The sequence below is a fragment of the Triturus cristatus genome, chromosome 6, assembly GCF_964204655.1.
Source record: "Triturus cristatus chromosome 6, aTriCri1.1, whole genome shotgun sequence".
NCBI classification, from domain to species: domain Eukaryota; kingdom Metazoa; phylum Chordata; class Amphibia; order Caudata; family Salamandridae; genus Triturus; species Triturus cristatus.
In genome coordinates this window covers 1294808007-1294831436 of record NC_140589.1, presented here as the reverse complement: position 1 = coordinate 1294831436, position 23430 = coordinate 1294808007, and the positions used below count along the sequence as shown (strand labels likewise).

At 39.6% G+C, this 23430-nt stretch overlaps 1 protein-coding gene across 2 annotated transcripts in view; it reads left to right on the top strand.

Annotated features, from left to right (window-relative positions):
* C6H6orf118 (chromosome 6 C6orf118 homolog) overlaps positions 1–23430 on the top strand; it is a 275564-nt gene that overhangs the window by 21126 nt on the left and 231008 nt on the right. For both annotated transcript variants that reach the window (XM_085612240.1, XM_085612241.1), the window contains exon 2: positions 5837–6642. In XM_085612240.1, coding sequence (XP_085468366.1) covers positions 5938–6642 — 705 coding nt within the window. In that variant the 5' untranslated portion in view covers positions 5837–5937. The remainder of the gene's footprint in view (positions 1–5836; positions 6643–23430) is intronic.

Genomic DNA, 23430 nt, shown 5'->3' with positions numbered 1-23430 from the left:
ATAATACAACAAAGGTAGCGATTATGAATGAGCAAAGAGAACATATTATGAAAACAGAAAACATACTACGTTCAATGAGTTCCCTTTGTATTGATTCCTGGCTGATGATAATTGACACTGAAAAGATCTTCCATCATGAGGGGTGCACAGTATAAGCCACATACCTGAATGCTGAGTTTGTGTATTGTGTACCCTTGATTCCATAGTAGTTGATATATATCTTTAACAAAATATACTGCTGATAATTGATCTTCAAAACCATTGTGAGAAAAACTCAATTTGTATCTGAGATGCGATGTGAGACAAATCTTATTAGAACTATTTGAGCATTTTCACATGTAGGGTTTCTGTATACCGGGATTAATCCCCACTGATTCTGCTAGTATGTGAATATGAAAACAAAAGCACACTATCAAAACTCATGATGAATATATTTATATTGTCATACATTAATACTCATATAAGCAAAGTAGTAAATAGCAGTTGGAAATCAGATACAACCTGTCAGGGTCTTAGGGCCCTAAAAGAAGGATAGGGTGTGCTTGGTGTGATGGGAATCAGTACAAGCTATACAGAGCACATGATAACAGTATTAATTGGTTTCAAGTCAGCACTGTTATGAACTATGTGTATACTATATGGAGGGCCTTGAAGCTTCTTTTGCTGACATTGACTGCATTGTATAATTGATAAGCAGGGATTAAAAGAAATGTGCAATATATTGATAAAGACGTTACCCACTGAAAACAATGAAAATACCATGGAGGATAACCCAACCAGCAGTAGCTTGTCTAGGTTCTCTACTCTAACGATAGAAAAAGTTATTGATCTGTTATTATTGACCAAGTCAGGTTCTCCTACTGATCAATGTCCTCCTGCCATCTTGCATCTGGTCTCTGTAAAAATCAGTGCACATTTGGCCCCTCTCTTAAACGAGGTTATCAGTTCTGGGAGTTTCCCTCAGTCATGGACAAAGGTATGTATTAGGCGTATCCTAAAGAAACCCGCCTTGGATCCCACTGAGGTGAAACACTATTGCCTAATATCGTGTCTACCAATACCGGCTAAAATGCTAGACAAATCAATTAACATGGAACTCACCGACTACTTAGATTGCAACAATCTCTTAGATTCCACCCAACATGGCTTCAGATCTTGCCATTGCACAGAGTCAGCCCTGATAATGGCCACAGAGGAGATTTGTAGACAGCTGGATGAGGGGAGGGGGAAGAGCCGACCTTATCCCACTTGACCTATCAGCAGCATTTTTTTTTTATTTGCTACCCTTAACCATGGGGTACTGAAGCGGCAGCTGAAGGCAACAGGTATTAAAGAGAAAGCCTTACCGCTACTCTCCTCTTTCATGGCATCTAGGGAGCAGACGATCTATTGGGATGATCTCAAATCAGAAAACCTCTGCCTTCCTTGTGGAGTACCACAAGGCTCAGTGCTGTCGCCAACCCTGTTCAATATCTATGTCACCCCCCTGGCTAAACTAATCAAAGATCACGGTCTTACGCTGATCTCATACTCGGACTACACCCAAATAGTTGTATCTGTCGTGCAGAGAGTGGACGCCACAGCAGTCAGCTTTCACAATTGTCTAAATTCCTATATGGACTGGATGAATTCAAATTTTCTCAAGCTTAATGCAGAGAAATCAGAGGTCATGGAGTTTGGGCAGGGTCCATCCATATGGAGCCAGTTGTGGTGGCCATCTGAGGCAGGTAACTGCCCCGTCCCATCTACTAAGGCAAGAAATCTTGGAATAATATTTGACAACGAACTAAGTTTAGCAAAACAGATTAATCATCTGACCTCTTCCTGCTTCTTAATATTGAAAATTTCACAGAAAATCTTACCTTTTATTCCATTGGGCCTCAGGAAAACGGTAATAGAAGCTCTTGTCCTCTCATAAATTGATTATGGCAATACTTTTTTTGGGGGAATTGACAAGTGCCTGACTGCCAAACTACAGTCCTTGCAAAATGCTGCAGCGTGAGTACTACTTGATATTCCCAAATATCACTCCATTTCCGCTAGCATCAGGCAGCTTCATTGGCTCCCAATCCAACAGCGAGTAGAATTCAAAGCTCTTTGTCTGGTGCTAAAGGCGCTGTATGGTGGGAGAGCCACGGATATTCAGAAACTATTTTCCTGTTTCTCCCTGCGGCGAATCTTAGATCAGCCAACACAGGGCTAGTACAGGTTCCCAAGATTCAAAAACCCACATGGGGAGGCAACAGCCTTTCTCACCGAGCAGCCAAATTGTGGAACAAGCTACCAACTACTTTGAGGCTACAGTCCAACAGGCTTCTCTTTAGGAAACTGGTTAAGACTTGGCTTTTCCTCCCGCAATAAATTTCGGTCGAGCCTGGGCAACTGCAACAAGTCACTCCTAGCGCCAAGACGCCTCGGCAATCGCGCGCTTTATAAATATGCCACTCACTCATTAATTGGCTCCATTAATTTCTAACTGGAAGAGCGTCTTTATTCATGTTGAACAGTTTATGGCACAAGAAATTGGCAATACATGCTATATTAACATGTTTCGGAAATCTCAAATGCCCATGGAAGGGGCATTACTCACTAGGGTTTGATTAAGAGCCCTGCATTAAAAATATTGCATTATTACTGCACAGGAAATTACCAAAGCCATGTGGTGTGGTGTTTACCAAATGTGGTAGACCTGCATAGTCAAATGTTTTGAAGGACATAGTGGTTGAAAGAATGTGAAATAGGTGTTTGTCCACTAATTTCCACATGTTTTGCCTTTCCAAGTCCTTTTTTTTGTAGTCGTATTTCACCAGGCTTTTCATAGTAAAATGTATAAGGGGGAAACATACCCTTTGTATGGTTCTAAACTTCAACTTGTAATCCCAATGTGGGCACAAAATCAAGTTTCTGCCCATAATGGGATTAAAATGGAGCTCAGAATGAGTCCATCGATGTCTCAATGTGATTGGCTACAGACACTGAAAAATGTCAAATGCATGCGTGTGTACAGCAGCCATGATTGAATCCAACAAAACAGGCAGTACAACAAATAGGTTACCATCAATAGCCCTATTCATCAATCTCAGAAAGTAAGTTAAGGCTTTGAAGAATGTTGTTCATTCACATTAAAAAACGTCAACTAAATCTTGTGTCTCAGAACTTTGTTAACCCATGATTAAAGCTATAGCTTTATCCAGTATATAATAGTGCCATCTAATGTATTAAGGCATATTTATAAAGACTCTGATTGGAAAGCTACCAAAAATTCAGAATTATGTCATAAGAGCGATGACAGTTAAGAAAGCATGAGTACCATGCACCCTGCCCTTAGGAACCTGGCCTGGTGAGCAGTAGCTGGCAGACTAGAATTTAAGAATATATTGCAAGTAGAATACATTTGTAAAAGAAGACAGAGAAATAGAAGTTTCAGTTTTATGGAGCAGATTCCAGGCAACACCTATTCACCCTTAAGCTTCACATTTCTTAACTTAAGCACCAAACAAATCAAAAGTTAAAAGGATCTTTTCAGTTTTGGGTTCATAATTTTGGAACTTCATAACATAACATAAGAAGCCTTCACATTTTAAAATATGCACTTTACATTCCCTCTTCAATGACTTTAGTGATGAGCTAGTCAGTGTACTTATTGCATTCTTGCTATGGGTTCACAGCTGTTGAATACAAATGCACTGTTTCCAAAGCACAGGTCACTTTATTTTCCGACATGTTTTTATTACATGAGGGTTGTGTCATATTATGTAGTCAATTAATTGGAATGTATTTTATGTGTGTTATAATAATTTTAAAATTATGATCTATTTTTATGTCTATTGTAAATGTATACTTTGATGGTTGCAATAATCAAATAAAGTTTCTATCTATATAAAAAAAGATTTCAAAACACACCTCTTTCTAGGTAACCTTCCTTTACGATCAGAGTGGGCGTTTGGGACATGCACTCAAGCAATCAAACACTCATAAAATAAATCACACCAAACATACCAACTCATACAGTGAGGAATATGAACACTGGCTGGTGTTATGAACGATGAAGACACTGGCTTAGCTACCATTGGTGCTTTGCAGGTGAGGTTCTATTGACATTGCTGCAGACGTCAGTTGTTGTGTCCTCCCTGTGGCAGGTACACTGGTAGGTCTGGTGTGATGGCCGTTCTGACCGTGCACGATGCAGTGGTTGGGCCTAGCTTGTATAATTTCCTGCGGTTCCCTGACAGCATTTTTGGTATATAAACATAATGCACTGTTTTGTCTTGGCATTTAAGTGTGTCTAACTAGATATACTGTGGAGTAAGGCCTAATAACTTAGGTAAATGTGTTCCGGATGTGTGTACTGCAAGATAGAGTGGGTCATGGCTACTTGTGACATGGGTAGGTGTTTATCTGTAGCCTTATAACTCTCATGACACAACAATTTCAATGCACATTCTGAGCATTATGTGTACTCCAAAGGTGTGTTGCTGTAGCTGTTGTGTGTAAAAACCATTCTTGTCTCAGTGTCCGAGAGATCTCTCATCCATATCTGACCTCTGAGGATTTTATAGCCATACGTGTTTGAAGGACACTTTTTTCCACAGCATACAAATGCCTAAAGTAGAACTGTTTTTAGGTGAATCGAGACAACATTTTGTGTAATTTATTACCAATAAATAGGAGGCATGATCAAGACTGTAACATCTACTGGGGTACAAGTCTTTGAAATTGTTTCACAAATCACAATTTTTACTTCAGGGTGGGTACTTCAGAGGAGGTGGATAACCTGGCACAAAAATGAGTATGTTTAGTTTCTAAGACCACAGGAGTTGCTGCTTGTTAACCCGTTGGTGTGTCACTGCTCCTCCTGCCTCTTACTGGCCAAGTCCACCCTCACAGTTATGCCACTAGATAAGGACATGTTAATGAGTGACACATAAACTCTGGCTTTATTAAGAGGCTGCTGATGTTGATACCACTATTGGTGCTCAGGAAATCTAGATCAGATGAGAAAAACAAATTCATCCTCAGGCTTGACAGAGTCTTTCCTTGTTGTACCGCTTCTGATGATGTGGGGTTACTGAACATCTTGTTTCCTCTAACTGATGCAAATCCACCCACTTTAAAGTTTCTACACTGTTTTAGTAGTTGTGATCTCTGAGTCTATGAAGATCAGAATTCCCATCTGTGTCTTATTTTAGAGTTATTCACTGTATATTTTGCCACCAGCACTCCAGCTTTCTGAATAAAATGTTTATTTCTCCTGGTGATTATGTATATTTTCCCTGACCGCCGCCATGAATGTTTTCATCCTTCTCTTCTGGCTGTTACTTTTTTCATCTGAGTTGGAATGATTTGATGCACAATGGATGTTGATTTCTGGCCAAATGTGTGAAGGCAACAGCTCAAAAGCAATTCACATAAACTCCTCTTGAGTGCACAATTGAATCCCTAAGCATGGCATTAGGATAAAAAGATCAGGTATTTTGCACTATTCCATTAATTTTCAAGCTGTTTAGTTCTATACAATTCTACACCATGCTGATTGGAGTTTCACAGTACCATAATAACTCCAATTTCCTCCTCCACTTTTACCTGACCCTCCTTTGAGCCAAGCACAACTAGTTTCTCCTTACACAAGGTAAATTTGACCCAGCCAAATCTCCCCTTTGCGGTTTCATGTTTTAGGTCTTCACTCTGATGCCTTCTCTGTGTGTGATCACCATGAAGGCAAACATGTATGCACAAACACCTCGATGAAATCTTGATTTTACCTTAAAAATTGTATGATAGTCATAGATGTCCATTGTTGAATTAAGATTGATCTGTATATCTCTTGTCTTTATAGATTCTGATGTGAATCAAGTGTGAATTCGAACACGTTGTTCCTCAACTAATATATCTGTTGGCCAATTACGGTAATAATCGCAAAAGTCAATCCCTTTTAACATGCAAGAACACAAGTACAGGAAGCAAGTACCCTTGAAGCTAATTTTGGATGGCATGGAAAATGCTAATAAGGCTGATGCAAAAGATTATACACTTGGGCACTTGAACCATAAGCATCTTTATAAACCTGAAGCATTCGCGCGGAAGTCTTACTGGGAAAGCTGGAAAAAACCTCATAAGTCAAAACCATACACAACACTAGATAGTCAGAATTTTACAGATGGTCAAATCCAAAGGATGAAGGATGCTTGGTCTGACTTCACCATCAAGACAAGCATAATTCCTGGAAGCTCCAGAGCTAAGTCATCTAATGTCAGCTCCTTTGGCCCCAAATGGCCAACTGTTGGCCCTAACACCCCAATAAGCACACCGTTTAACAGGTCATCATACAAGAGACAGGAATCCAAAACTATTACAGAAAGTGGCCCAGCTCTAGTCCCCTCATTATGCAACATGGAAGAACTGGAGCCACCAGAAGTGAAGCTGATAAAATTCAAGCCTGTCAAGAATAGAAGAACCTGCCTTCAGGATGACCAAGGGGAGTACACTTTTGTTCCCCTGTACTTGGCCGGTTTGACAAAAAGAGATCAAATGAACATGTTACTGCAGTTTGACAGAGACTTTCTGAAAACCCAGGATTTGTTAGAAACAAGTGATGTCAGTAGAAATACGACGACGGAGATTCTGGAACATAAAATGACAGAGGTAAGAAAAGTTTCAAGAGAGAATGTAAGATTATATGCAGTGAAAAATGTGATAATAGTTTGCGTGGCTCAAGAGTTGTATATATATTTTAGAGATAATGTTGCATTTGTTACACCCCTGTCCAGCATTTCATATTTGAGATAGAATAATTGAGATGTTTAAGTAAACCAACTTTCCCCCAAACGCTGGCCCCTGTAAATTCACACAGAACCCACCTCATTTCATTGACTGGTTTATTCATTCCACCCATACACAACGTATTTTATCTAAACTCTGTCAATGACCTATCCTTATATATATATGTACCATCTTCGTTACTATGTAAAACTGCTATGAAAAACGTTTCCAGTTGAAATGTTGCTTATGCGATCAAATAAATGCATATATATGTTCCATGTAACGTTCTATACGGACCAAATGCTATCCTCAGACTCCTCAAACAGATCCTCAGATAGACAAATCATCCTCATACACACAAGTGCGACGAAATATGAAAAGAAACCAAGGGAAAACATATACATGCAATTCACACATCCTCTACACAATGAACATAAAGAACTCCATACACGTAGATTCATTCCCAGGTCCTCAAATACTTACACACCCACTACACCAAGGTTGCCCCAAGCAAACACAGCCACTTTCCTGTATGTAAAGGACACTATACAAACCTTTTCATGAATGTCTGGCACAATTTCTGCGGTCGATTATCCCTTCAAGTTAGGGTGGTTGACCTTCCACCATATTTGCAGGAGTTACCTATGCATCTTGGTGGAGCGGAGAGTAAAGCTAAAACAGTTGCTAACAGCAGGACATCTGCACCATTTATCAGAGTGTAAAAAGTGCCTCTCTGCTTAAAAAGGCACAAATGGCAAATTCACTGGTTTTATGGTGGATTTTCTGACACCCTTTCCCTTAATTGCCCCAACCCAGTCAGTCAAAATACTTTATTCGGCTCTATTTGAGCCATAAAAATGTGCACAAAATCAAATTTATTTACATCCATTGACATATATATTATAAAAAAAATACATATTACTGTCATTAAAAAAGCGAGAGAGCATAATACAGATTTAATATTTACTACGTAGCCTAAATGCTGTTAAAATATAATTTAAAACATCATATATAATATCCTCATTGTCTATGATTCCTGATTTTCAGTGCTAATAATAACGGGCGGAGGAATTGCCTTCTATGAGGAGTATAAAATGTGCAAAATAAAATAAAGTGCCTAGCGCTTTGATATGTAGAACGAGCGCAAGGACGGGGGCATGTAAGGAGAACCACTTGCCTTGGGTAAGAAAAGCTGCCATAAAATGTGTTGTTTTAAGAGGTAACCTGGTTAGCAAAAATGTTTGCCTCTCATATGGTCTTAACTGTAAATAAAGTGCAGGCTGTGCTTGGGGTTGGTGGTATACCTCTATCCGTTCAAGGGGGATATATCATCAGGAATGTGTGTCTGAGAATAATGATAAAAACGTGTATTGATTCTTTGTGGGAAACATTAATAAGGGCATCTGGGTTAGAGAAATACTCAAGAATGCCCATCTTCAAAAAGGTAGATTTTATATACTTGTGCCATGGAATTTCTATGCAGTTATCTAGATTTATGCAGTCTCTCAGTAGTTCTCTGCAAAATTGGGCTTCCGGGTTGTTTCTGATTCTTGCCCACAACAGCAAAGGTTGCAATTATATATATTTTTCTAAGTAACCCAGCCCAAATTCCTTATGACAGAATGATACAGAGGTACATTGCGGCACTGACAACAATCTCCTAATAAGTTTGTTTTCTATTTTTTGCAACATTTTGCAGTTTATATAACCTCAGACATCAGCACTAAAAGAAACAACAGACATACATTTACTTTTAAACACATAATGCAATTCCTTAGTTGGCCCTTGCCCTATTCTTTTAGAGAATCTAATAAAAGCTTCTATAGACCCTTGAAAGTGCATTGCTCTAAAACTCATTAAAAACTTTAAAATAAAATCCATATCAAAATGCACACCCAAGTACGAAAAGTTTTTTTTCCCCCCTAATTTCTTACCCTCCTGACCTAAACTTCCTTGTCTTAGCTTTTTTTGTGCCACAATTCGTAACAAATGATTTACTACGATTGGTTTTGAGTCCTAGATCAGTCATAAATGAATTAAAAGCATCAAGGAGAGACTGGAGTCCATTTGATGTTCTCATTATGAGAACAGCATCGTTCGCATATAGGAGAACTGGTATTAGACTTGAGTTGGCCCTCAGAATATCCTTCCCCTTTGTACACAAATACACACCCAACCCATAAATATAAAGTAAGAAGAGTAATGGTGCCAACACACACCCCTGTCTTACCCCAACAGTGGAAGGAAATTCTTCTGTTAGTTCACCATTCCTATTTTAATGGACCCTCACTGGCGTTTGGCCGGGGAGCCTAGTGAGGAGCATAATAATGGTTCCTTCGATCCCCATTTTGGCATGATTGCCCATAATTTGCAGCGATCAACTGTGTTAAAGGCACATTTTAAATCCATAAAGGCTAGATAAACACAGTTTTTTTTCGCCTTGGTATATTTTTGGATTATTGAAGAGAGTTTAGGGTCTGTTCTGCTGTTCCTAAACCTGGACAGAACCCAAGCTGAAATCTGACAATGCTTGGGGCTCTGTAGCCCCTTATTCCAGTTTGGCCAGAATGACCCTACCCACAATCTTCACTGTACTGTCAAGGAGGAAGATGGGGCGGTAACAGTGTGGTTGGCACTTATTCCCCTTTTGGAAAATCGGCACGATAATAGCTTCCTGCCAGTTCATGACTAGGGGTCCTACTATTCCATTTCTTATGACATTAGTTATTATCCGGGCACAGAATTTTGGAAAATGCTTATTGAAGGGCCTTTAGTACCTTATCGGGCCTGAGCTTTCTCCGAGTGACTACGCTCTATGGCTAAAGCAACGTCTTCTACCTTGATTGAGTGGCTCAGAGCCAGGGCTGTACTCATATCAAGAGAGGCGACTGAGTCCAAGTTGGAAATCTGCGGGGTGTGACAGAATGTTTTCGAAAAATTATTTACCCAATCTGTGGGTGGTATAATTGTCTCTATCTTAGTCAATTCATCCCCCAACAAAGTTGCGAAATTTACAACATGCCAAACTGCTCGGGGCTCTTTTGCCTTACATGCAATTTTTAAATCTTCCCAGGCCTTTTCTCTTGATTCCAGCTTCCTTTTTGCGTTAATGTATTTGTAGGATTTTCTAGCCTTGACTACTCCCTCTCTATCCCTCGGGCATAAACTTAGAGTGTGCTTTAATGATCTATGAGCCGTGGAACAGGCACTGGTAAACCATCTGGGGGTTTCGGTTGTTTTCCTGGGGTATTTTGTTAATTTAGTTTCTGTATATTTACTTAAAGAGGTGAAAGCATGTATAATCTCCTCCGGATCAGCATCATCTTTTAGGGCTACCTCAATTAGCTCACGCTTATTTATCATGCGCTCTATCAAAAAAGCCTCCTGATCAATATTCCCCCATTGGATGTTTATACCCCTATTTATGCTGTGCTGAACCTTATATTGTTGCTTGGTTTCTGGATGTTTCCCCAGAATTATATCTAGGGATAGTGATATAGGGTTATGATCACTTAAGGATCAAATTAGCACGTTACACCCTTTAGAGAGTGTTAAAAGATCTTCTGTAATTAATATATGGTCTATTTTCGAATTTGAATGTGGTCCCACATAGGTTGGGATTTGTTGATCCCTAGTTGGGTTGCACTCCTGTACAATCACAGATCTCTGGCTATAACTACTTGATTTAGGGAGTCCCCATAATGAGTATGCTTAAAATGTGTAAGGGACTGATCAGCTTCATCACATATACCACATACCGTCTACACATTAAGCTCATGGACTTGTATTTCTTGTAAATCTCCCACCCAGATAATTTGGAATTCTTTCCCATGACCATATTGTATTTCATTTATAGCATCCTCCAGCCCATCTATGACCTTAGTTACTGTGTGATAAAATATATTATGATAAAAATGAATCAGCAATTGATCAAAGGTCTTTGGGAGAGTTATTAACAACAAATGATAATAGGCTGTTGAGATAAGTTCTTGTGTCCTTATGTCTTCTAGTGATACAGAAATAAAGGTGGTCAGACCTCCTTTTACCCGGCCTGACATAGAAGGGGTGGCTGGAACCAAGTAAGAAGCATACCCATCAGTGTAAGGTGGATCCTTGAGCCAGGTCTCTTGACAACAGATTCTAGTATATTCTTCTACCAGCATTCTCTAATTGGGATTTTCTAACTTGGCACGCAAACCCGTCACATTCCATGAGATAATACTTAAAGTCTTTGCCTGAATAACCCCGGGATTCATTGCATCTTGGACAGGTGTGGATATCGTTGGGAGTTTTAGGGTAGGTGTAACTTCTTCTGACTGTAGTTGTAGCTGTCAGTCTTTGTTTCCCAGTAAAGACAGTATCTCAAATCTGTTGGAAGTACAGGGGTGGTTTGGTTGGTATTGGGATATTTCTTCATCCAACCTGTGGCCTGACTGCATGTTTCCTGTTTGGAAAGCCGGAGGCATAAGCAATCTTGGATGGTAGAAAAACCTAAGGGTTGAGGTCTAATACCCTCTGAGCGGGAAGATATGTTATGAAGACGTCTCCATAAAGCACCAACTGAGCCTGCATTTCTTACGAAGATTAGTAATTATGCAGTCTCCTTGTAATGTCTTTGGGAATGGACCAACCAATGAGACTCTTCTTGTAGTGATAATTTCGTTAGACAAGTTACTAGACCAATCAGAATTTTTCCTCAGCCAAAAAGATACTTTGTTCACAAAAAATGGATGTGACTCGTTTTGCACTTGATATAGCTTGGGTACGTTCTCTAAAACAATGATATAGGGTGTACACCCTGGGGGAATATGTGGTTGAATACCCTTCCCCTTCGAGTGGGGCTGCTTTTAGCCCTCAGATTTCTATTAGGAGTGAGCCATGGGCCTACAGCTGCCTGGTTCATCTGCCTTAATATAGGCCGTGGAGCACATGCTGCATCTCTCTCTAAGTGGGGGGCTTGCAGTCATCTCATTTACAATTCTTGTAGGTGCTTCTGTATTTGATCTGTTGCTCTCTCTCTTGCTTTCTGTTCACTTTGAGCCTGCCTTGTTTATACAGAGAGACCCTTTTTTCTATAAGCTCCTCCAGCATTATGGAAATGCTGTCAATTTTCCTCTCCAAAAAGGCAATTTTCGCAATGGCTGCATCACAGGATTGTGCTATTATTTTAAGCTGACTCCCCAGGAGGTCCAGTCCCAAAAAAGTTTGGGCAGCTTTTTGGAGCCACAATCCTCTAAGGAAAGTTTATTCGCATGCTCTTTTCCCGCATTTGTGTTAGCTTTTAGGCTTTGTTTTGGCAAAGATGGGAGATTTATTTTAGGTTTAGATTGTATAGGCTCCACATACGTCAGACTAGCTGCCTCTTGCCTGCTTTTCTTGCAGGGGGGACTCTCTGACTGGGATTCCATTTAGCACTGGCCACTCTTCCCCCCTTCACAATTTGCTCCTATACCAGGGATAACCTGGCCCACCCTTTGCTACCTAAGCTCTGTCTCACTCATGGATGATGCAAAATCTAGCTTGCACCCCAGAAAATGTTGGCCCTTCTCATTTCATGCACAACCCTGTTCAAAACAACAGGGCTTGTACTCACCTGCTACAATAAAGATATTAAATGCAACCCGAATAACACTGTAGTTTCTACATGTGGAAACTGCCACTTGTACAACAGATCCCAGCCTGGCCATCATATTTAGGTGCAGAACCTGCTTCTATGGACCTTACACCTCACCTTACTCTGCAACCTCTAAATGAATGCCTATGTGCAATCATATACAAAAATCCTAAAACAAATATTGACTTTCCCAGGATTTCCACCTCGAGTCCAAGCCACAGCAGCTCTTGTTCTATAATGCCAAGATTATGCCAACAGACACTATGCAAGAATGCCACATCTCTCCTATGTAAATTATAGTGGGATCCAAACTTAGCGGCCTGACTGCAACTATACTGCAAACCCTGAGACCACATTACCACAGCCCTCATGACTCTGCACTGGCTCCCAACATATTGAACTACGCAAAATATCACCTTGATCATCTTTAGTTTCTGATGACTATTGATCTATCAGCTCATGACCAGTTGTCTTTCGACAACCCAATATGTTTATTTATTTTATTTATAAAGTTTTACATAGTGCCGACATGACCCTTGCGGGTATCAGAACGCTTGACAGTGTTTAATGACATAGGGAGCATAAAGAAAAACCTCCTTATCAATGATGGAACGCATTATGATAGAAGACTCATGAGAGACCAACACAGAGTCCAAGACATACAAAAATCCAGAGTCACGGGATAAGCATGTGTGCAGGAATAAGGGGACACATAGGACCTGATTACGACTGTGGCAGTCTTCAGACCACTGCACTTGTGGTGGCACAGTGGTGCGGTCCATCGTCTGCTGTATTATGACTTTCACCGTGATACCGGCGGAATCGCCGTTCTCTTGCAGTGGCATGGTGGAGATGCAATGTAATATGCTGAGCAGTACTGGCACAGTCCTGCCAAGCATATTACGAGTTCCTTCACCGCCAGCCTTTTCATGGCGGTGTGCCTGCCATGAAAAGGCGGGCGGTGGGGATCAAAGGGGGCCCTACAGGGCCCTCATTCCACCCAACATGGGAATACATTCAGGGGGCCACGGCGGGCACAACATGTGCCGCCCTATCTGCTTGCACCCCCAGTTCCAGCACGGCATGGACTTCACAGTCCATGCCGGAACATTTTTGCCATTCCTGTTGTGGTACCCTTTTTCAGTGCACCGCCTTGGGAAAGGCAAAAAGATTGTATAATTAGGCAGGCATCTTTGCGCTGCTTTGATGCAGCCACGCTGGCGGAGAGCCAGCACAACTGTGCCAAAGTTGTAATCAGGCCCATAGCATACAGGAGTGGAGATCGTGGATCCTATGGCTGAAATATGTTGAACAGTATCACTTTAACTTTTGTTTTGAATGACCCAGTTGAGGGCTTCAGTTGGATTTCAGGGGGTAGGGCATTCCATACCTGTGGATCAATGCCTGAGAATGCTCAGTTATATGCTTTCTTTTTATGGAATTCAGTGATTTCAGCAGTAGGGTTCTAGTGCCCTTAGAAGCTCTACAACCGCCCAATAGTTCCAATTTTTTGTGCAAGGTATCTCGGGGTGTTGAAGTGTATGGCTTTCTGGGTCATGCAAGCAATTTGTAAGTGAATCCTTGCCTCATATAGGAACCAGTTAAAACATTTTAGATCAGGAGTGATGTGATTGTTTCTTTTAGAGCCTGTGATGAGTCTGGCAGCAGAGTTAAGAGAGCCCCCTAAAGGCACCAGCTTACATCTGGGAAGACTGCAGAGGGTTGTACTTCCACAGTCCACCCTGGTAATCACTAGGGCCTGGTAGTCTCTAATTTCCATTCACACTATCAGAGACTCCGGTCCCGCCTCTTTATCTTACGCATCCTATCCGAAATGAATTCCGTCGTATCTGGAAATAGTTTCACTGCTTGAGCCCGCCTTCATTTAGTTGTAATCTTGTGACGTGGCGATAGCTCGTTTAGCTTCCTTTTCCAAGCACAGTATTGCGGTTCCTGCAGCTATACTGACAGAACATTGAGGCCCGTATCCAGTTGCGGAGGCCTACCTCGCGTCTCCACTGACACCTGCGGTGGACTTTTCTGACACTATCCATTGTTGGCTTGTCTACATCGTTCAGAGGTATGCAAATATTTAACATGCCAACTATTCGCGCAAGATATTGTTGCGCTACATATCTGTCAGAAAACTCTCATTGATAGGTTGTCCATCATGTTTTCCCACACAGGATATTATCGTTTATTTCCCATCAAAGTCAGCACTTTGCATTCCTATCACCGTATTTAGCTGCTGCCATAAACATCAGTATATCCATCAGAGTTTTTGGCCAACAACTTTGTTTATTTCAAGGTACAGAAAAGCTCAGATTTCATGGGCCATTTGCATAAATTTTACGCCATCGTGCTATATATTTGTTAAGCGTCCGTAATTACAAGTTGCCAATTTTATATTTTTCCGTTTAGGACTTCATCGCGTGTCATTCCAATCCAATCTAAAACACACATTTTTAGTACCGCTTCGGGCATTTAGCAGAAATATCAGTCTATCGACAGGATTGCCTAATAAAACCACACAAGGTAAGACGCTGGACTCTTGAAGTTCTAACTAGGCACATTAAATCAATATAATTGTATTAGTATTTAGTAGCTTGGGAGTGCACTTACGAGTATTATTATACATATGTCCTGCCATTGTTTCCACCATCGAGTGAACTACATTATCTTTTCATCGCGCTGAGTCTATGGTGTCACTACCATCTTTGAAAAATTACAATTGATACAAGCTTATAGCTGTGATGCAATTAATCATGATTTCATTAATATTGGGTAAGAATTTGCCCCTTTTCTTTTGAATTATTCTTATCATTAGGATTTTTCTTTCTTTTATATAGACTGCCTACGTGCAATAAACTACAATTTTTGTTGTCTCTTTCCCCATTCTTTAGGCGCCCCTTTTAAATTTACCGTTATCAGTTTCAATTCAACACTTCTTGGTTAGCTGATATACTGCATCAAATAAGGTAAATTCATCTCAGTGAAGAGTCTCAACGTATTTGCCTGGGATAGTGTTATAATACATTTGTAGCTCTACCACACTATCAAGGCTTCATCTTGTATACACATGGTTCTCTATGCAATTGGTTTTTCTATTCTCATCGTTCACAATCTTATGGTGTTTTCTTCTTAATAAGTTGGGACTCAGCTCTATTCCTTTAACACTGCACCGTCTTCTTTTTCTTTCTTAAATTTATTATTACTACCTTTGAGCAACACATTGAATCTCTTTTTTTGCTGTGACATTTTAAAGAAAATAATTCCTTCCTTTAAATCATGTTTCTGACTTATTTTATAGCAGAACTCTTTAGTAGGAGCTTTGATATGTGATCAGAAATATTCCTTACATTTGTGTTTTTTTTTTTAGACCAACATGGCTACCTGATGAAGGCGTACCGCCGAAACGCGTGTAGAGATACGAATCACGTTAGCCATAACCACATTGTTTGGTTGTTTTATACCACATATGTATTGAGTTTCTTGTCTTGATTTTATTTGTTTGTATTAATTTATGTCTAATAGTATAACATCATGTTGGACATGCCCTAATAAAATATGATGCATCATTAGGCCATGTATGAATGGATTAATATTTGTAAATATTATTAACAATAATCCTATATTCAAACTGTACTACATAAATAGGCAAAGAGAAAAATTGTATGTCTACTATATTTTGATACTTAACTTTTTCTGGTCACATATTGTTTTTGTTTAGCATAGGTCCACTTTTTATTCATTTCCTAAATGTTTATTCACACATAACATGTTAACCCTGATTTAGGAAATTTGTTCAGGGGTACCCCTGACTCAAACATAATCACTAGGGCTTGTACTGCTGACTTGAAGTTCTCATGGGGATAGGAAATGTTTGATTTTCCTTAAGATGTTCATGTGGAAGTAAGCTTCTTTGGTATTAGAGCTGATGTGCTCCTGTGTGTTCAGGTTCTTGTTGAGTGTTATTCGCAGAGATCTCATTAAATCTATGTTGTGTGGGAAGCAGTTAAAAGCTGTTAGTTGTTTCATTGATTCTTCGATGTCTAGTGGGTGTTTGGTTGAAGCAATGAGGAGGAATTCTGTTTTGAGGGCATTTAATTTGAGGTGGTATGGTTATGTTGAAATACCTAGGGGCATATTTACAATGCCCCTGTGGCACATTTTACGCCACTGGAGCTTCACTTTTTTGACCTCCAGAGGCGCAGTGTGCCTGCCCATATTTTCAAGGCCATGCAAAGCCACCCTGCATGACTTTTCATGGCCTTGTAAATATGGAGTAAGGCAATGCCTTACTCTTTGTGGAAGGGACGTTCAGTGGGTATTGCTGCAGGTGTTCCCGCGCAACACCAATGGTTTTTGACACTGCCGTAGATTTACCACATAGCGTAAATCTGGGGCAGCGCCAACACTAATGCCTTCCCAAAGCAGGCATAATTTGAAGAAATTTCTACATTTCTCCTAGTTTTATTCCTCTTTGCACTTGTGGGGCATTGTGCAGCACACATAGAACAAGGAAAACACCTCCTTTGATTGTTTTTGTGCAGGAAGGTGCCCCTTCTTGCACAAAAACAACCATGCCAACAACACAGACACCCTTACACCATGGTGCCTGTGTTGGTGCTTGGCTGCAGTTTGTGTGCTGGCAGAAAGGAGAGGAATGTGCTGTATCTTGCAGATACAGCACATTCTTGCCCTTTTCTTTTGTCAGCGTACATGTGATAGTGGACATTATATTAATTGAACAGTTCAGTTACAAGTTCCATGAACAGGATAAAGAAAGTGGGTGAGAGCGAGGACCCCTATGGGACCCCTAGAGTTACCAGTGTAGGGTTGTATAGGGACCTACTGATCTTTATTTTTTGGCTTCTGTTGTGGAGAAAGGGAGTGAACCAATTAAGAACGGACCCTGGTAAACCCAATCTACGTTCAAGTAGATCTAAGAGGCTGTCATGTTTGACTGTATCAAAGACTAATGAGAGGATGAGGAGGCAGGATTCGTTCTGATCCATCATTTTTAGGGTATCATCAACTATATGAGGGAGCGCTGATTCGGTACTGTGGCTGTGATGGACACCGGATTGGAATTGATCTAGGAGGCTGAATTGTTCGATGTGGTTGCATAATTGAAGATGGGCACATTTCTGAAGGAGATTCACCAGTGTTGTCTTATTAGATATTGGCCGGAAATTGTTTGGATCTGCGTGATTTGCTCTTGTTTTTTTTCTTCAAATTAGGGATAACCTGCCCAACTTTAAGGCAGTCAGGGATCGATCCTTGGAGAACTGAAGCAGTCACTATCTTGGTCCAGAGAGGGAGTAGGGATAATTTGACCTCCTTGAAGACACACGCTGGTAGGGGGTCGCTAATGTGGTTTGAGGGTTTTAATGCTGCTAATATTTTGAGAATGGAACTTTCATCCAAAGTTTTGAATGTACTCTACGATGCATTGTTTTTGGGGGTGTGGCTGAAAGAAACGAGGGTCACGCAATCCTGCACCAGGGTGGGGAAGCTAATATGAGGTGTGAGAGGGAGGTGCTCCCTAACTGTCTGCAGGTCACTTTCGATCTTTCTTGTATTTTCCCTGAAGCCGCAGACAAAGTACTCACAGTTTAACTATGATTTAGTGCATGCAGGGGTAGGTTTGGGTTGCCCAATGGATTGTAGCTTGACAAGTTTGAATAGTTTTGAATAGTTTTCTTGCATGATTTCTAGCATTGTCTACTTGGTTTCTAAAGTAATTTGCTTTTGAACTTCTGATGCATATGTTGCAAGTGCTCCTCGATCTCAGGTGTTTAAGATGTTCAAGGGAGGGTGAAAATCTCCATGCTCCTACAGCTAGTCTGAGTTTACATTTATCTTCATTTAGGCTTTCATTGAACCAGGGTTTAGATTCTTTGGTGGACATTCTTTTTAGTTTTAAGGGTGCTATTGTGTCTAGAATGTTCAGCATTGCGTTGTTTAAGTGGGCTGTGCAGTCCTGGACATCTGCCATGTCCATGGAGGTGGCAAGATGTTGCTGAGGGAAGTCAGATTAATTAGGTTGGTACCATGGATGCTCCTTTTACAAAGTTTGGGTGCCTTTAGTTGAGTCTTTTTTGTCTTCACAGGTTCAGTGATGAGGAAAGTGATTCATTGGGGGTCTGTCCAATCACAAGGGATGATGGATTCCAGTTGGATGTTAATACTGTTGACAATAATGAGGTCCAAGGTCACCCCCAAATTGAGGGTCAAGTTGAGGTCAGCTAGGAAGGGTTGTAGGCTTTTGACTGCTGGGTCATTAGGGTCATTCCAGTGGAGGTTGAAATCTCTGAGCAAGATCTGGGTGCAGTGTTGTCCTACATTGGTGGAGATAGTTTCCATTAGTTCTATGAATGTGATTGTATCTCCTGGTGGGTGGTAGATCATGTGCAGTTTGCACACTGGACTGTTGTTATTTAGAATATCAATGCATAAGTATTCACATGAGGATAGGGCAGTGTTGTGTGACTGTTTCACTTAGAGGTTATTTGGGTGTACCTTTGCCTGGTCTGCTGGGTCTATCTAATCTTGGATGTCATGGTTAGGTGGAACTAGTAAGTCAAGGGTAGGTGTGGCAGATTCATTTAGCCTTCTATAAGGAGTAATAGGTCCAGCTTTTGTGCAAGGATGAGATCTGCGATGTCTGCTACATGTTTTTTTGCAGATCTGCATTGAGTAGCATGCATTTCAAGTGTAGTTTGCTGTCCTCTGTGGTTATCTGAGTAATGGGCACTTGCTTAACGTTTGCCTTGTTTAGGTACAAATCGTATCTATTATTTGAGACTGTAGCATAATATAAGAGAAGGGGGGTGTGAATGTCACCATCAAAGAGAGGGTCTTGGAGTCTTATGGGTTAGGTTTAGGCATTGGGGTAGGGTAATGTTCTCCACCTCAGATGGGGGATGCTGAGAAAGTTGGGTTTGCATTGGTTGTGGGGCGTGACGGTGACCTAGAGCCATATATGGTATCTGGAACCTGACTGTGGCTATTCTTCACAGGAATGTAGCAGTTCCATCAGTTGATTGCCAGCTCTGAGGTAATGCGTATTAGGTTTGTAGATTTTCCTTAAGTAGTTGTAGGTCCCATGTAATTTCACCAAGTTTGGATTCTAGTGAAGTGGGAGAACATATAAGAATTTAAAAAATGTGAGACAGTATTTTTCTGATCATCTTCTGATGAATAAACAGCTTCTATGAAGATGTGTGAATCAGTTTGAATGCAATCCACAGAGTGGGGCTGCTTCAAAGCATGTTTTACCTAATAATATGTAATCCTATTAAATTAATTGTCATCGTCATCAATCAAAATATTTCCTTCAGTTGAAACATCCTCAAAGAAACACAATAGCATAAAACATTTATAACAAGCCAGATCACAATTAAAAATGGCAAAAAATATAAGGCTAATAGCTCATCTTATATTATTCAAAGTAACAAATTCACTCTACAGTATTTTCTACTGTGGGAATCCAACCCACTAAGGTTGTCTGCCCCTCTAAAGATATAATAAAAAGTAAGGACAACAACATGGTTGCTAAAGAAAAAACAGTTGATAAAACAAAAGACCAAGAAGTGATAAACTTATGTTCATCACAATCAACAGTGACGGATATAGCTCCGGAAGTCCACCTTACAAAAAGACAGAGAAAAAAACTGCGGAAAGCAAGAAACTAAGGCTTTAGAAGTACAAAAAATATAAATACATCGAGTATAGTGAGATTGAATATAGGTAACAACCACGACCAACTATCAAATTGCGAAGGTGATGGCAAACAAATGTCTCCAACAAAACCTTTTTATCCTTTATTTAATAAGGATCTAATGGAGGCTCAAGCAATTATGAAAAATAAAAATCCAAATAAGCAAGCAGATAGTATAAAAATGACAGAGAACAGGAAAAATCAATCTATAGAGATAATGCCAATGGAAAAAAATAAACATGAGGAAACTAAAAACCCCATAATTGGAAATAAAAAGATTAAAGAGTAAGAGTATCAGTCGGGATGAAACAAATAGAGATTTGTCAAAAATCTGGAAGGATATAAAATTATCACAAGATTTGGGAACTGAAAAGAAGCAGTCACACAATTATCATCAATCACGGTCTCAAACTGTTAGTAATCATAATGGAAGGTTTATTGAGCATGCTCAAGGTGATAAAAGCCTGCAACAAAGGGAACTAAATAATCCAGATCAAAAGGATGGAGCGATGCAGGTAATATTTACGCCGGAATATAAATCTAGGGGTAACAATGATATTCTGAATCGTGGAAACATATTAAAATTGTGCAACGTAGTACCCGCATTGAAGAAAATCAAATGTACAGATATAGAATCAATTGAATTTTTCACAATTAAGAACAATAATCAAGAATCAACATTAGTAACTTGGACATCATCTACTGCTGCCAGTCTTATTATGCAAGAACATAAACTTTTTCAGGATTGGGGAATAAAAATAACAATTCCCCCTCAACCTTCCTACCCTAGCCCCTTTGTTTTATCAAAATTACAAAATGATAATCAAATAAGAACTGAGAATAATAAGAAGTACTCAATATTAAAAAAAAACATAGGAATGACCAATGGGCATCTTTTAAAATCATTAGAGGAAAAAAAAGGAGACCCACTACTTGACACTGTCAAATTAGGTTGGTTAACAGCTGTTCTCCACAATGGCAGGCAGGACTGACACCTACTAACTGAAGTACCTTTAAGAGGTCCAATAATCATGAACGAAAGGGTCAGATTATGTTCTTGGAATATAAATGGGATTCAAGCAAAGTTTCAAAATAATCAACTAGATACCCTGGGTAGTTTCCAAATCATTTGTTTACAAGAGACGTGGGCTTTAGTCCCTTTTAGATTAGAAGGGTATAAAGGCTATTACTCACTAGCTAGGAGGAGAACAAGTAACTATGGAAGACCATCTGGGGGTTTGGCCACTTTTATATCAACCGGTCTAAAAATAGAAAGTGAAATGGACGTTCAAAGTCAAAAGGATTATTTAATTGTTAAAATACGATACAAGGAACAAAATGTAACTAAAACTCTTGTAATAATTAACATACACAGTCATCCTGATATTAAGACACGAAGATCAATAGCGAGCAATCTGATAATTATGATATTGCAGTTACTGGATAATGATATTCAACCAGAGCTCATTATTACCGGAGATTATAACATGAACATGCTATGGTCTTACGTTAGAGATGTTGATATACAACGGCAAAATTACTTATGGTCAATTCCAAGTTTGTCATTACCAATGGCTACGAAGGAACAAAAGAATGAAAAAATAGCCAAGACTCTAGTAAAAGAATTAGAAACTATAGGCCTAAGAGTGCTTAATGGTCGATTTCCTCAAGAATCACCACTTGCATGGACTTTCCAAGCTGGGGATCATAGGTCCAGAATAGATTACACCATAGCTTCATTGAATCTATTCCATAAAATGTTCTTGTATCAAATAGAGAGAACAGAAATAAGCGACCACGACCAACAATTAATTGAGCTAAACCTAAATGGCCTAATATTCAAAAATTATATGACACTTCCGGGAGAAATAGCGACAGTAAACTATAAGAAACTTTATTGGTCAGATAGCACCAAAGATTCTATTACAAACACTGCACAGGCAATTGCTGATTTTTACTTTGAAGGAGATTACTCGAACGCTGTTGAAAAATGGTCTCTCTTCACTAAGGAATTAATTACCAGTGAATTTAAAAAATATGCTAATAAAGGTCAATGGAGAAATAAACCAGCATGCTCAATGGTGAAAATTTAGTTTGAAAGCCATCAATTAAAAAGAGAACGTAACAGAATCTTGAGACTGGTAAAAAAATTCCTAGTTAATTTAGTTTATAGAGTGAAACTTAAAAGGATAAATAAAGAAGTTAGGAAAATGGTCTGGAAGGACAAAATGCAAGAAAAGCAATTGTTGTGGGCGAAAGCGCTATACGCTTGCAAAAGGAGTAATTCAAGAGACTTCTGGATCGTAGTAAACAAACTAAGTAGATCCAGTAGCAAATCTACTTCATCAACAGTGACTGAATCTGAATGGGTATCGTTTATAGATATGCATTTGGATCCTACCCCTAATACGGCTAAGAATCTTACTGATAGGATTATAAACGGAATAGGAGAAGAAAAGAATAACAACTCAATAGATATAACAGAAAACCAAGTATGTAAATTAATAAAGATTCAGAGATCCAATGGTGCCCCTGGCCCTAATGGGATTCCCGCAGCATTGTATAAGAAGGAAGCTTCATACTGGTCGAGCTATTTAACACCAGCGCTCTTCAATCAAGAATAGTTCCGGATTCATGGAAGGGATCTATTATTTCACCTATATACAAAAGTGGGGACTGGTCCCTCCCATCCAATTATAGACTAATCACGCTCCAAGATATTGAAGCTAAATTATTTGCATCGGTTCTACTTAAGGAATTAATTGATTGGGCTAATGAAAATCATTTAATTCCAACAAACCAATCGGGTTTTGTAAAAGGGCAAGGCACAACAACAAATGTGATAACACTGGGAATCTTAATGGAAAAATATAAAATTAATAAACAGCCATTATATTTATGTTTTGTTGATTTTAAAGCTGCCTTTGACTGTGTGAATAGGCAGATTTTATGGAGGAAATTGGATCATTGTGGCATTAGCTCCAGCCTTTTAAATGCAATACAATTGTTATATACTGATACTTGGACAAGAGTCCGGCTAGGGAATGGATCAAGGCTCTCGAGGAAAATTGAAACAACTCAAGGCCTAAAGCAAGGGTGTGTTTTAGCCCCATATTTATTTAACCTATTTTACAAATATCGAATTTATTATATGCTGATGACGTCGTTCTGCTAAGCCAAACAAGGATAGGGCTGCAGCGATTAATAAACAAAACATCAATGTATTCAATTGAGAACAAAATGACTATAAACGAAACAAAAACAAAAGTAATGGAAGTTAGTAACAAGAAAAGGAAGGACAGGATACTATTTGATGAGAATGGAACCTTCA